Here is a 14,092-nt window from a genome sequence, read left to right on the forward strand (position 1 = left end):
AATTCATCTGTGTGTAGAAACAGGAATAAGAGAAGACTTGCATAAAAAAAAAAATCTATAAAAGAGAAATATAAAAGATAAAGACCAATTATTTATGTTAGTGAATGAGGACAGAAGGAGGAAAAAACAGAATAAAAAAAAACAATTTAGATTGTTCCAAATATAGTTAAAATGCCTTGTGACAGTAAGAATGCTTATGTAGTAGAAAAATGCTGGGAAATCTACACAGCTGAATCTGTCACTGGAGATGTTTTATTCAAGGCTAGACTTAATACCACATCTGTCAAAAATGGTTTGAGAATAGGAAAATCAGCTCTGCCACGAAGTAGGAGGGTGGAAGGGAGGAGAGACTAGAACTTCCTTCCAAGCAGAATGCTGCAATATCCAGCTGACCACATAATGTCTACAGTTTGGAATAAGTATGTTTTATTCAGCACGGTTAGTCAGTCATACGAAGCAGTATAATGATTTCAGTGATGGTGTTTTTTTGAATACTGAAGATGTACAGCAAATTTGGGAAGTGTTCAACTCCTCATAACTTTATACACAAAAGTGACCATGTTCACAGAATAGCCAGAAAAGGGAAGCAAAGACATTTTCAATCAGGTATCCTAAACTAGTTTCTATAGTGCATAGCCACATTTCATCATTCCAGCATTTCTTGCTGGCAAGGAACCAGAAGCTAATTTTCTCATCACTCTTCCCCAATTCAGTTTCATGTGGTTGAAATTCTTAATGTAATGAAGGGCAAATATGAAGCTCTATCCTGCCTCTTCCAGATGTAGAGATCTTTGGCTTTGGCAAAATAGAGTGTTGACCATGTAAGCAATCCTGTTGGTTTCAGTGGGACTGCTTGTAGCAAAAGGACTAATCCATGTGTGTTTGGCTGTTCATGAAACAGATAGTGAGGCTGTCTATCCCATCAGGTATTTATTTCAATTATAAAATTAATAAAAGTCATATAGTAGTGAAAGATCTATGCTAAGTTCTTTAAATTACTAATGGCATCAGTGATTTTAATACTTGATATCTAGATAGATCTCTTAATTAATATTTGTTTTCTAGGCATGTAAACAATACAGAAATCCCTGTCCCAACCCATTACTTTGTGGTTCTGACTAGCTGCAAGAACAAGTCCTATACTCCACTGAACTGTTCAGGCTCCTTGGATGCTTTGTCTTTTATCATTCCTCATCGACCTGACAACACTGAAAGCTGTCCTGTAAGTACAGTTCTATGCTCCTGCATACCAGTGAGCTTTGTGAACTGATTCCCAGTGGGGTCCAGTCATCTGGAGAATCTTTAGAAGTCTAAGTGTTTAATTAATCCATTCCCCATGAGTTGAGAGCTAAAGCAATGACTAGGAGAGTAAGAAGCTCCAGGAGAGGTTGCTGGAAACTAATGAGCTGACAGGAAGGCAAGGAAGGAGAAAGGAGGGTTTGATAAGAGGACTTGGAAATGCTGTCGCCTGAGAAGGGCTGAGAACGGCAGCACATCCAACAAGGTGATGAGATAGCTTTATGGAAGGCTGCAGGATAAACTTACTCCAGAGGTAACAGAGGACTTTGAGTGTTATTCCCTTCAGTGTAGCTAGAATTCCTTCAATCCTTTGTTCCGCCTTTATAAAAAATTAGACAGTAGGCATTTAGGTGGATGGTTCTGCAGTGGAAGTTCATACTTCAATTAGATAAAATCTATGCTTACCATTAACAGTGTAAATCTCATTTTTTGTAGCAAACAAAAGAAATTAGCTGAGTGTAATATGCATTGTTGAGCCAGCTGAGTGTCTATTCCATCAACTCTGGGATGCAGAAGGTTCCTTAGCTCAGTGTGTGTATTACAGTCTCCCCACATACAAGTATAGCTGCACAGACTTGAACTGGCCCTCAAAGCAATACAATTGTGTTTATTCAGTTTATTTATAACTTTGAACTCATAACTCCAGACAGATACAAGCTTGCACTGCTTAGAAACAAGCAGTTTCTATTATACAAGTGCAATAAGTTACAAGTTGGGTGTCTCCTCATTTGTGGTGTGGATAATCCACAACTGCCCAGTTATCTTTTTGGTAGCTGAAAGTTGACTAAATATATGAAATAAAATATCTGAACGAATTAGTCTTTATACTTTAGAAATCAACATCTGTTATTTCTAAAGCTTAGCAATAAACTCGAAATATCATTGTACTTCATATTCATTGTGTCTTGCAGTGCCATAAATTTAGGGAACCATTTGTGTCAGAAACAGATACTGTTAACGGAAAAGCAAATTACCATCTGTTTGCAAAAAAAATTTTGTAGTAAAAGAATTGAACAATAACATTTTTGATTGATTAGTGCTTACATTTCTATTGTTTTCCCTGTCTCTCTAGCAATTATTATTGCTGTCCAACAATCAAGACTGAGCTGCTGTAAGGACTTTGTTCAGGTTGCCAGGTGTCTGTTGTTTGGCTAGCCTGAGCACTGCAGCTAATTTATACTGTAACTAAAACTGTCCTTACTTGTGTGTTTAAAACCTGACTCAACTGTACTTTGTAGTTAAAGGTCATACTTGCCATTTCAGCATAATTTTTCTCCTCTGTTACTTTGGAAGTACAGAAGTGTGGAGAGGGGACATCCATTTGATTCTGTTTAAATGAGATCCCTAAATGCAAGGCTGTAAAGATGTCTAGGAAAACCTGAAAGAAGTTTTACCAACTGGAGGCCTTTAGTCTGTCAAACCAGTTAAAACACTGATTATTGTCTAACTAACACCACGCCACCAAACAACAGAATGCCTTTTAGTTGTTTGAACGTTGTTCTTGTTTGTTTTGGCAGGAAAATAAGACACTTTCCGAATGGGTTGAAGAAAGAGTTCAGGCTCATTCTGCACGTGTTCGGGATGTGGAGCTGCTAACTGGGCTTGACTTTTACCAGGAAAGAAAGGAACCCATCTCCGAGATCTTACAGCTAAAGACATTTTTGCCAATAGTTGATACTGAAATTAACTGAGTATCTGTTAAAAAAGTGTCAGTGCTTGGAAGAAAGCAAATTTAAGTGATTTAACTTTTTTCCTTGCTAAAGTATGTAGGAAACATGACTACAGCTCTTCTATAGGAAAACACACTTAGAGGAGCTAATTTCATTTTTCAAATGCGTGTTCTTTGGTAAAGTGTTTTGTGCCAATTGAATAAAAATTACCTAAAGTAAATCAAATCATCATTGCTCAGCCAGGGTTTCAAAACAGAGAATATTTTATTAGTAGTGGTTTGAAAAAAACCTGCAAAAGGAACATGTTTCATAGTAGAGAGACCCCAGAATTGTAAACTGTATAGAAAATATTTCTCTAATGCAGTTGGAAAGTGAAGCAGTTTGAGGTTATGGTTATCTAATACTAGTATGTCCTGAAATGTTCTGAATTTTTCTTTCTCACCTATTAATTAACGTGGAAACTGCTATGTATTTAAAAAACATATTCAGACTCGCAGGAGGTTTGTATACAGTGGAAGTGTCTTCTATGATCATCCCCTGTGTTTTCTACTTGAGTTAATTCATTATGCTAGTAATAAGTGAAGTTAGAGTAAACAAGGTATGTTCTGTACCCTTCAGAAATCTTAAAGCATTCTGAACATGAAGAGGTAAAAGAAACACTCTAGCCAGAAGAATTTTGTCTAGAAATTTACATGTATTTGCAACAATTTCTAAATGCCTGGCAATGTCTATATGTTTGTATCTGTTTTAAATACTTAAGCCTGAGATTAGAGCACAAAAATAGTGGTGACATCCAAAAAACAGTCAGTGTTCCTTTACGTAGTGACTTTAGCCATAGACTTTCTAACTCACACTGTGCTGTACATGAATTACTACTGAGGGTAAGTGGGACAAGGCAGTGGAAATTCCCAGCTTCTGCTATTACAGAAATGTCACGCATTAATTCAGTGTTGAGCTGATTTTCTCCACTGAAAATGCTGCTAAGCACAGGTATAAATAACAGCGGACAATTGACCATTTGTCTGATTTATCGGCACAGTGGGGGAGTTTTAAAGAAACATGTCAAAGAGTGTTACAATCTGTAACTAACTGTGGAATGAAGGAGATATGTCTGTTTAAAAAAGGAAGCTTTAAAAGCCTATAGAAAAAAAAAGTCAAAACCAGCACAGGACATATTTTTCCCCACGTCTTAGATGATCAGTGTATGCACATACAGTCCAAACGTAGCTTAGCAATATTTATTTTACATCAAGATGTGGGACCAAGCTGAATGTCAAGATTTATATCTTTGGTTAAACCATTACACCACTTCCCATGGAATTGTATTTCACCCTGCAACACTGTGGCATCTAACTCAGTCCATCTAAATCTGAGACTTCTGCTAAACTGCCTCAATTAAGAATACAACTGATTTTTCACTGCATGGTAAATCATACCCTAACTCTAGTCAATGAGCCTACATAACATACAAATTTAGGTATGTAAATTAACTACTCTAGAATAATAAATTTAATTTCAGAGATAAGAAGAAGAAATAGCCTCCTAAGAGTATAATATTTGGTATGTCTACATTAGCAATTTAAAGTAGAACTAGTTTGACTGATGTGATGTTGTTGTGACTTGGTACATTTAAGTTTGAATTAACCCCTGTATCACCAACCTTGGCAACAATACAAGTTTCAGGCCAGTACTCTAGTTCCACAATGAAAGCAAATTTCTGGTGTAGTTATGCCTTTGTGACCAGTTACACTCATGTTTGAATTATGTGTATCTTTGGGTACCTGCATGAAGAAATAATGTCTTTGAGGTTTGCCCAGACTTCTGAAAATTAATTTCATCCATGCTCTCACATGCGACAGGTACCGGACTTATTTAGCAGCACAACTAATTCTCTGTTCTCCTTCACAACATTCTTCACTATTCTTCTTTATCAAAACATCTAGCCTTCCCTCCCCAAAAGTACACCACCCTGCTGATAAAAGTTGGCCCCTTCTGCATAAAGATCCCTGCCTATCAGGCTGACAAAACCTACTTCTCATTCAGTGTTTGTATAGCATCTAACACAAGAGGATCTTGATCATATATTTGGGGTTTACGCAAACTTTTGTGGTAACGGAGTCTGAAGTTGCAGTTACTCTAAGAAAGCAAATATGAAAGTGGTTTTGCTATAGTCATGTTTATTTCCCCTACTATTCATTCAGCGGTCATAATATCTAGCCTTCAAAAGTGCAGTGGCTCATTTACAGATAGAAGTATGGAGATTGCATAGGAATATCTAACTGAAATTTTTCTGTGAGTAAAGGACTTGGTTCTTAGCCCTTTATTCTTCTTTTGGCACTGATGCCTGGGTACTCTCTTCAGGTTGCAGAGTCTCCAGCTTTCTAAGTGCCAATTCTCTATGCAGTATCATACAGCTTCTGTCACACCCTGTGATGTAAACTCTGCTACAAACTGCTTCTGGCAGCATTGTGTTTCCTCTCCTTCTCCCCAGAGGCTGTAATGTCCATCTGTTAGTTGATCTTGTGGTTTCATAGGCCTCCTTAAACCTGTTGCGTATTTTGGTACAGGAACAATGACGGGAAGTTTTCTTTCCCCCACCACTAAGTTCAACCAGGGAGCCTTGTCATTGACAGCTTTAGAACATGTCTGGATTTCTGACTGATTTGGTGGAAAACTGTGGGCTAAGTTTTCTTGTTCTCCCTTCCATAGTTACATAAGCCACTGCCTGTAGTGGTGACTGGGAGAACTAGTACTGAAATTGATGATAGAATGATGATTAGGGGACAGATTTGGCTCTGTGTACCACCCTTGTATCACGTAATGAAAACTGCACATGGGAGGAAGTGCAGCTGTCGAAGCCTGGAGATTTATGCAAGGGAAATTCATTAGCATTTGGGCTTTGGTGACTTTATCTAAAATTTTTGACAGGGTCATAGGTTTGCACAGGCATTTTTGTTTAAATTTGAAAACAAATGTAATGCCTTATCCATTTATAGAAATAAAAATAAAAAAATCTTGCCAGTTCTTAAGAAAACACTCAATACTGTGTACATATGGTTGCATTACCAGTAGAGATATAGCCTGAAACTTATGCAGTTCCCTAAGACATTTGTACAGAAATTTTCCTTTTTGAAATAGGGTGACTCCGGCAATTTGCATGGAGATGGAAATGAATAGCTGCCTCAAACAGAATTCATGTGCCACCAAAGCTACAAACTACAGCACAGTCATTCCAAGAATCTAAAAAATTTATTTTATTTAAATAACATTGACCTGGAACATTTCAGCCACTTTGTTTCAAGACTCTTAACTGGTTGTCCTCATTTGCATTTCAAAAGAAAAGAATACTTATTCTTCATTAAAGTTATTAAATATACAAAAGTTATGGTATGTAGAGGAGAGTAGGAGGCAAATAAGTTCTATCTTGTAGCTCAAAGGCAGTGAAACTGTATGTGACATTGTAAGAAGTCTACTCGGGACATGTTCCTCACTGTAGAAAAGCGGAACAAAAGAACAGTTGACTGAATGTATAAAATTGATATTATTTTTTTTACTCAAAATTGCTAAGAAATTCAGAAGTTAAAATAAAGAAACTGCAAAAGTAAAAACAAATAGACAATAACACATAGTAAAACCAGCATATGGCAAATATTTAATTTAAAAACATACTCCTTTGATAATCATTCTGCTTTATCCTGAGAACTAAGAAATAGTTTCTGAAAGTTTCAAACTCTCCTATTTCCTAGTGGATGTAGGTCTAACTTCCTCAAAATGGCAAGGCCTTTGTTTTTGTGATTTTTAGCCAGTTTTGGGACCCCTAAGTATGAAGCTGGAGTGTAATAGGTGTAAATCAATCTGCTGACTTTAAAAGCAGATGTTGCTGAGTCCCAGCTCTCGTAGCCACCTTATGTGTGAGAATTAAAAATGTAAATTCTGTAAAACATGATTTTCCATGGACCACTGTTGAAGCTGAGAAACTGAGCATTGCTGTAGCCACTGAAAATCTGAAGTCAGGAGGATCTGCCTGTTTCTGTCTCTTATGTGTCGGGTTTTTTTGAGTTTTAGAGTATTAGAACCAAACCTGTAAGCAAATACAGAAATTAGGCACTACCTAACAATGGGAATGCCTCAAAGGTTGCAAGGCTAATCATTGTGCCTTTTCAGGAATGCTTTTTGAAGCCAGTGGCTTTATTTATTGTTAGGAAATTTTCTTAGTGGCAGAATGCAAGCCTGTTATTCTGTAGGCAGGATAAAGGAGTTTTCTCAAAATCGTGCATTTCAGATATGCCTGGACTTTTTTGTATGAGTGGCTTAACACTTACCAGCACAGATGGAAGCTGTATCAGTCAGCTGTAAACATAAACACTCAATTTGATCAACCAAAAAAACTTTTCATAATAACTCTGGGAACAAACAATCTTTCTGTCCTCTTATTATCATATGCAGGACATGCCACAGAATTCTCTCTCAAATCTCAGGAGTAACCAGCTCTCCAGGGGAAGAAAAGGGACTGATGGGGAATGGCTGAGAAAAAGCATTTTGGAAAGGAATGCCCCTTTTGCTTTGCAGGCAAGCCAGTAAATGTAATTTCCATCTATTCAGCTGTTCTGGTTTGGATTATTTTATTTCCCATTGCTATTTGTTTTCAGGACAAAAACGGATAGATTTGTGTCTAATTAGCAAAACTACAGCTGTGAATACCATTTCTATCATCTCTAGATCATTTGAAGGATATTCCCATCAGCCAAGAATGTAAAACATGTCTCAGACATGATAGTTGGTTTTAATTTCTCTTTATGATTTTCTCCTCCATTTTAGGCAAAAGGATTCCTTTTCTTTTTCTGGGAGCACATTTTCATGCAGCGGCAGATTCCAAAGAGATTAGTTTGCAGCCCTCCTTTCCAGTCTTCCCTAACGGGCATTGTCCACATCTTTTAATCTCACCAGTTTATATTCTTCTAAATTTTTTGTTCAGATTACAGATGCTGGATATCTCCCTAGCACCATTAAGCATTTCAAACCAGTCTTCAGTTACAAGAAGGAAGAAGGGTGGAAAAAAAGCACTGTCTGAATGCAGAAAAAAATAGACTATTCAAGTTTTTGTTCCTTCACATTTTTAAAAGCTTAACTGCAGACCCATGGGAAAGGTGAGTTCAGACTGTTGCTTACTCTAATTTTTTCCACAGAAAGAGAAATCTTGCCTCATTTCCTTTTCTCAGTTATGAGTTAGATCACATTTTACATGGTATGCAACTTAGTCTTATGGGAATAGTACATAGTTTTGGAAACAGTTTAGCTACATGTGCTTAGGAAATGCACATGATATGATCTCATATTTGGTTTAGTAAATATTTATTTATGAACATTGCCGACAACTTTCAGGCTCTGTCTGGCATATCAAACAAGCTTCTGGTGGTTTGGCAGCAAATAATTCCCTATAATCCTGGTTCCTAAAGGCACAGTCAGATGCAGTGACAGCAAACAGGATGCTGTCTGGTGGGAAAGCAGAGGAATGAGAAAAGAGAAGGAGATGGCAATGAGGCATGTTTCAAAAAGGACTGGTAACATTCCCCTAGGAGACTGTGGGCTGTGGAGGGCACAAGGACTGGCCAGTGACCCCTTTTTGTAGTTGACCCACAGCATTGGGTATAAGAAGCAACCACACCAATTTCTATTTTTTGTGCAGTGTGTCACTGGCTGTATCTGCTGTCCAGCATCTTTTCCCATGGTTCCTGCTTATTTTTTCTCTTACTCCAATATGTGTCTTTTTCTCATCCCAGCCCCAGTCATATTTCTCCCCAGCACCTGTGGCTCAATGTGATCTCTGGCTTCTCCAGCTGTTGCCAATTGCAATGAAAGGAGTCCCCATTCCTTTCTCCAACTTGGCCCTTAGCATTTGGCTCAACTGTTCATGTGCCAACCATACTCCCTAAACAATTAATTTGGAATAAAACCAGTATGTAAACTAGCTCCCTGCTCAGTCTTTAGGACTGTCATCACTGCCACCTGTGCTTTCTCAGACCAGAAATGATGCTGCTTCTGCAACTCAGGGCTTTCAGAAAGCTTAAGTGTAAAGTGATTAATATAGTCATTAAAATCATGTGGCTTCTGCCAAAGGAATAGGATGAGCTATGAGAAGTCCAGAAATAAGCGTTTTCAATGACAAAAGACTTTAACATTTTATGATAACATGTATGTCATTATAACTGTCCTCTGAGGTACTGATTTCATTTAACAAACTGGTGTAAAGACCCTTAGATAGAAAATTTCTGTTGGTCTGAATGACCTGTGGGTGAGAATTTCTAAGTAAACATCATTGTATAAGAAATGCTGTAAAACTGTGTGGGTTATAGAACTATATTTAGTCTTTCTTTCACTACCTTCCTAATGTGTGAAATATTTAAGAGAAATAATCCAGCAGAAATGTTGTCAGTGGTACTACCAAATGTTCTAGTTATTAAAAGCTACCAAGTGTTAAAAGTTATGCATAAAAGCAATGTTAAAGCTTTCTAGAAATAGAAATAAAAATAGGATAAAGATTTTTGTATCTCGCACAAAGACATGCAGTGTATATTTCAAAGTAGCAGGAATTGATACCTACTGTTAGTGCAGTCATGGAAAGCTCCCTCTTTTCCAGTCATGAACAACCTAATACAACCATGGACGGATTGCTGTAATATTGCTTGACAAATTTGCTGATTGATTGCCGTAAAAAACAGGTCCTGGTGAAACACAACTGTTGAATGACATAAAGACAAAAGGCAAGTTGTCTAACTGATTCCTGGAACATCTCAGGAACTTTATGAAACTCACTGTAAGAAATTTCTTTATAGGAATTGATTTTCTATTTTCTGTGATATATTTCTATACTGCGATTAATGCAGAATAAATGCAGAGAAAAATAGCACTGACAAACTTTGTATGTTCTGGCTAAAGCTTCTGCTTTATGAATCACTGAATCCACAGTCTACTCGTCCAACAAAGCTGCACAGCATTCTGGACAGCTATAGCATGGGATAATGATACACGGGACATGACACACCAGCATGGTGTTTATACTCAGGGATTTTTCTGTGTGACATCTTGGATGGTTTACTGAGGTTTGAGGTTAAACTGAAGAAAACAATTATTTCCTTCTGGTTTCTGATAATCCATCTGCTTTTTAACTACTTGGTGTAATTTGTGAACTGCTGTCAACTTCTATGTATCACTTTGAATACAAATGAGGTATTCCATGTGTATTGGTGGTGGACTTGGCTGAACCTATTAACAACTGCAGTGATGCCCTAATGGCCAAGTAGAGGAGAGGAAACAAAGAATTGCATATTTTCTGCTTTAGATATTAATTCTGAGTGGTTTCACATATAGCTGCTTACAGGTTTGGCCAGCGCAGACTAGATGGCACAAGGATTGTGTTGTAGACCTGGAATCACCATTAGTGGCAGTGAAACTTCCAAGAAAGTGGTCTTAGTCATCCTGAAGCCTGTACAGAGTTCACCCAGAGCTGCAGCAGTCTCTTGCCTAACCAAAAGCTTGCTTGAAAGTGAAAAAGGAGGTGACTGTCACTGGTGACACCTCCCCATCTTGGATTGCTAGTTGTCAGTAGCTAAGCAGCTTGTCAAATAGTTGTCCGCATGGTCTCCAGAGGTAGTTGTTGTAGGTAGAGACAGAGTAGAACTGATGTAAGGCTGGCTAATGCACACTGATGATACATTTTTGTTGCTATTTAATATGTGAAGAGGCCTTCAAACTGTAAGGGAACATTGTGATTCCAGTCACTGAAGAGGTGATTTCAGTTTGGAGCAGGAGCGAAGGAAGGCTCCTGCTACGATATGGAAAATTAAGCCCCTATGTTCTTACCTACTTTAATCTCTTCTCAAACAATAAGAGATTTTAAAAGCTTTTCTTGCTTAGCAGAGCAAACCCAGAACCCAAGAGGAGATAAAACACTCTTTCTAGCTGTATTGCTAGGAGTGGTAGTAGTGATGAACAGCAGAGAAAGAAAAAAAGAGCTATCTATGCTACAGAACAATGCTGGCACCAAATAATTAGAATTATAAATTTGCTAGCAGTAGATTCCAGCTTGAAATCAGAAGACAGATTCTCACTAGTAAGCTTCTGGAACAGCTACTCAATGGAAATTGCAAGGGATAAACAAAACTACTTTTAAGAAAGAGTTTGGTCAACTATGAATCAGCCTGAATTACACAGTTACCCATGATAACAGGGAACTGCCTCAATGACTCAGTTGGATCTGTGTTCTTTGCCTCAATGAATAACAATTAAATGAAAGACAAAAAAAAGGCATTTTCACTGTAGAAAGGTAATACAAGAACTGTTTGATTGAGACAGTGCTCAAGGACATTTAACAGAGATTAACACCAGAAGAGCTTATGGCCAGGAACTTGAGAAACTTACCTGGGTTTATTGCAACTTAAATAAAAAGTATCTGTGTTGCCAGGGTTTGTAGGAACACTGCTCATGCTGCTGTTTCAGCAGTCCTAGCTCCTGCTCTGGTTTCACTGCTTGTGAATCATCTTCCTGAACACTTGGATAGGAAAACTGTTCCCTACTTGCTTTACTTCCAGCTGTGTTTGTGAGGTTGGGAATTATGTGTGTGGATGACTGAAGGAAAAGGCAGTGGGGAGGGTCTGAAGGAAAAAGTGATGGGGAGGATCCTTTATTCCAAGGGTGGAGTTGTAATGCAACTCATCAATACCTCCTTCATGTATTGACTTTATTGACTGTTTTGCACAACATCTGCAAGAACATATGAAAGAGAGCCTCTCTGAAATGTAATGACAGGAGATGTCATGGTGAGCCAGAAAATGTCTGTACAAAGTGCCTTTGATTAATTAGGGGAAAAAGGGGCATGGATAGAGTTGGTCAGAAAAAGCTTAATAAAACTTATTTGGGGGTTTGTTGGGGTTTTTTTGGTATGAATTAGTCAGCTCACTGAAATGAAATAATTTTGCAGAGTCTGAATTTGTTCTCAGTGGTGTCCCAACACAGCCTTGTCAGCCAAACAATTTTCAGAACCAGGTTAGATGCCAACATATTATCTCCATGGCTTTTTTTTCAGGCTTCTCCTGAGCTGACAGACAACATGAATTCATTGAGTCCTGGCTGACAGCCATGTTGCAACATGGCTGGATGAGCTTGTTGCGGAAAAACTCGGAATAAAGAACTTATCAACACCAATTTAGTGTAGATAAGCAGACACTTCTTTATTGGGGGCCGGGTGTGTGGGTGAGTCCTCTCAAAAACCACGCACACCTGAACACCAAAATCATACAACTTATATTGAACTTATTCATTCATATTAATTAGATTTCCGGGAAATGTTATGCATATTCATTAGATTTCTGGGAAGTTATTAGCATATGTTAATGTCCTTTACGCAAGCGCATTGAAGGTCTCTGGTGGTCTTGTAGAGTCCTCTGGTGGTCTTTCATAGTCTTCCTCACTTGTCCGCTTCTTGACCTTCTTTAGGTGATTCTGCGCAGTTTGGCCCTTGGCAGGTAGGTAACTAACTATTTCTTGGCAGATAACTACAAGTTGCTTCATAAAGAACTTATCAGTTTCCATTAATTTGAAATTCTGACATCTTATACATTCTTCTAGGTTGTAATATACTCCTACAAATAAACACTATATCCAAATTATCTTAAATCTTAAGCTTGTTATCTAAGTTCTAAATGTTCCTACTAGATGATTTTGGCCAATTCCTCCGGCTTTGGTACAGGGTTATACAGAGGATTTCACAGCAGCTGTTGGTTGTTGGTTAAATGTGTAAAATGCAATAGATATATAGTTTTTGCTAAAATATTTCTTATAATTATATATTCCTATTAAAATTGAATATGATTAATTCTAACTAATAACAAATCAATAACAAATCAGTAACAAGCTGACAAAATCCATAGTTGGAGCAGCTTGCAGGTACAAGCTTGATGCTGGATTTTGTACAACTTGAGTGTCTTAACAACTAGCCTGCTACTTATTTTGTTGCCTTTCTGTCTGACTGCTCTCCCCATCTAAAAGATGGCTCTGACCTGGTGCAGGATGTGAGAGTTTCTTAAGTCCTAAAAATGCCCTCAGGACAGGAATTTTTTTCCAGCACAGCGTTTCTGCCACGACTCTCCTCTTCAGCACATCCAAAACTCATGCTGTTGTCCTTGCTTTCTTTGCCAAAATTGTATTCCAACTCCTAATAAGAAAAAGATATGTGAATTTTAGTTGGAACATATACAGAGACTGGGGCAAGGCAGTTTGGCTAAAAAGAGCCCAGACACATGATGGAGGATATGGTAGTTCCTGCATCTACTCAGAAGCTTTCATTGCAGAGAAGCTGCCTTGCAGGTCATTCCCATTTATATTCACTGAGAGCAGTCAGTCAGAAGATGGAGAAGAAATGCAGGAGGCCAAAGGTAATTAAATGTATTAAATTACCTAGATGTGAGAGCTGATTGACTGAGTAACTATTACGTGACTATCATAATAGCTGGGTCCCTGCCTCTTTATTATTTTGGATACAGGATGCAGCTGTTGATCACTATTCATCAGAATCATTATTTTGTTAGTGACAGTAGACTACTCAGCTGTTATCCTAGGATGCTGGACAGTGGAAAGACCCACCTGTTTTATCATTTGCAGACTTCTAGAGTAGTTGAAAAAAAAAATAAAAATCTACCTTTCTGTCCACTTTTCAACTATCTAGGGGACACACAATGTATAAGATAGACACCAATGGCTGAGAAATAACCTCAGAAAGAAGATCAGAGGGAAATTCATTCATATTCACTGATGCATGACCTAAAACTGATACGCTGGAGCTTTGGAATTTTATACCACAAAGGGGAAGAATGAGCAGATATACTGCCTTGTAGCTTTTATAAAAAGGTTATTCCAAATACTTTTCATGTAAGCCTTGCAAGGATACAGTATTTATGTAGTTCATAGGGTACAATTAATGCTTACTTATCTCTGCTCTCTACATAAAACTTCTAAAAAGATAGATGTCTGGCATGTACTTTGAGACTTTAAGCTCACACACAGAAAGGAGTATAGTAATATTTTCCTTGCATCCTCAAAACTCATTCCATTAATATCCATCTTCCAAT

At 37.8% G+C, this 14,092-nt stretch overlaps 1 protein-coding gene across 1 annotated transcript in view; it reads left to right on the forward strand.

The window, feature by feature from the left end:
- ENPP3 (ectonucleotide pyrophosphatase/phosphodiesterase 3) overlaps positions 1–3,350 on the forward strand; it is a 41,182-nt gene extending 37,832 nt beyond the window's left edge. The window contains exons 24-25 of the mRNA XM_049801507.1: positions 1,066–1,222; positions 2,817–3,350. Coding sequence (XP_049657464.1) covers positions 1,066–1,222; positions 2,817–2,990 — 331 coding nt within the window. The 3' untranslated portion in view covers positions 2,991–3,350. The remainder of the gene's footprint in view (positions 1–1,065; positions 1,223–2,816) is intronic.
- The last annotated feature ends 10,742 nt before the right edge of the window (positions 3,351–14,092 follow it).

Source organism: Accipiter gentilis, chromosome 5 (assembly GCF_929443795.1).
Source record: "Accipiter gentilis chromosome 5, bAccGen1.1, whole genome shotgun sequence".
Taxonomy (NCBI): Eukaryota; Metazoa; Chordata; class Aves; order Accipitriformes; family Accipitridae; genus Astur; species Astur gentilis.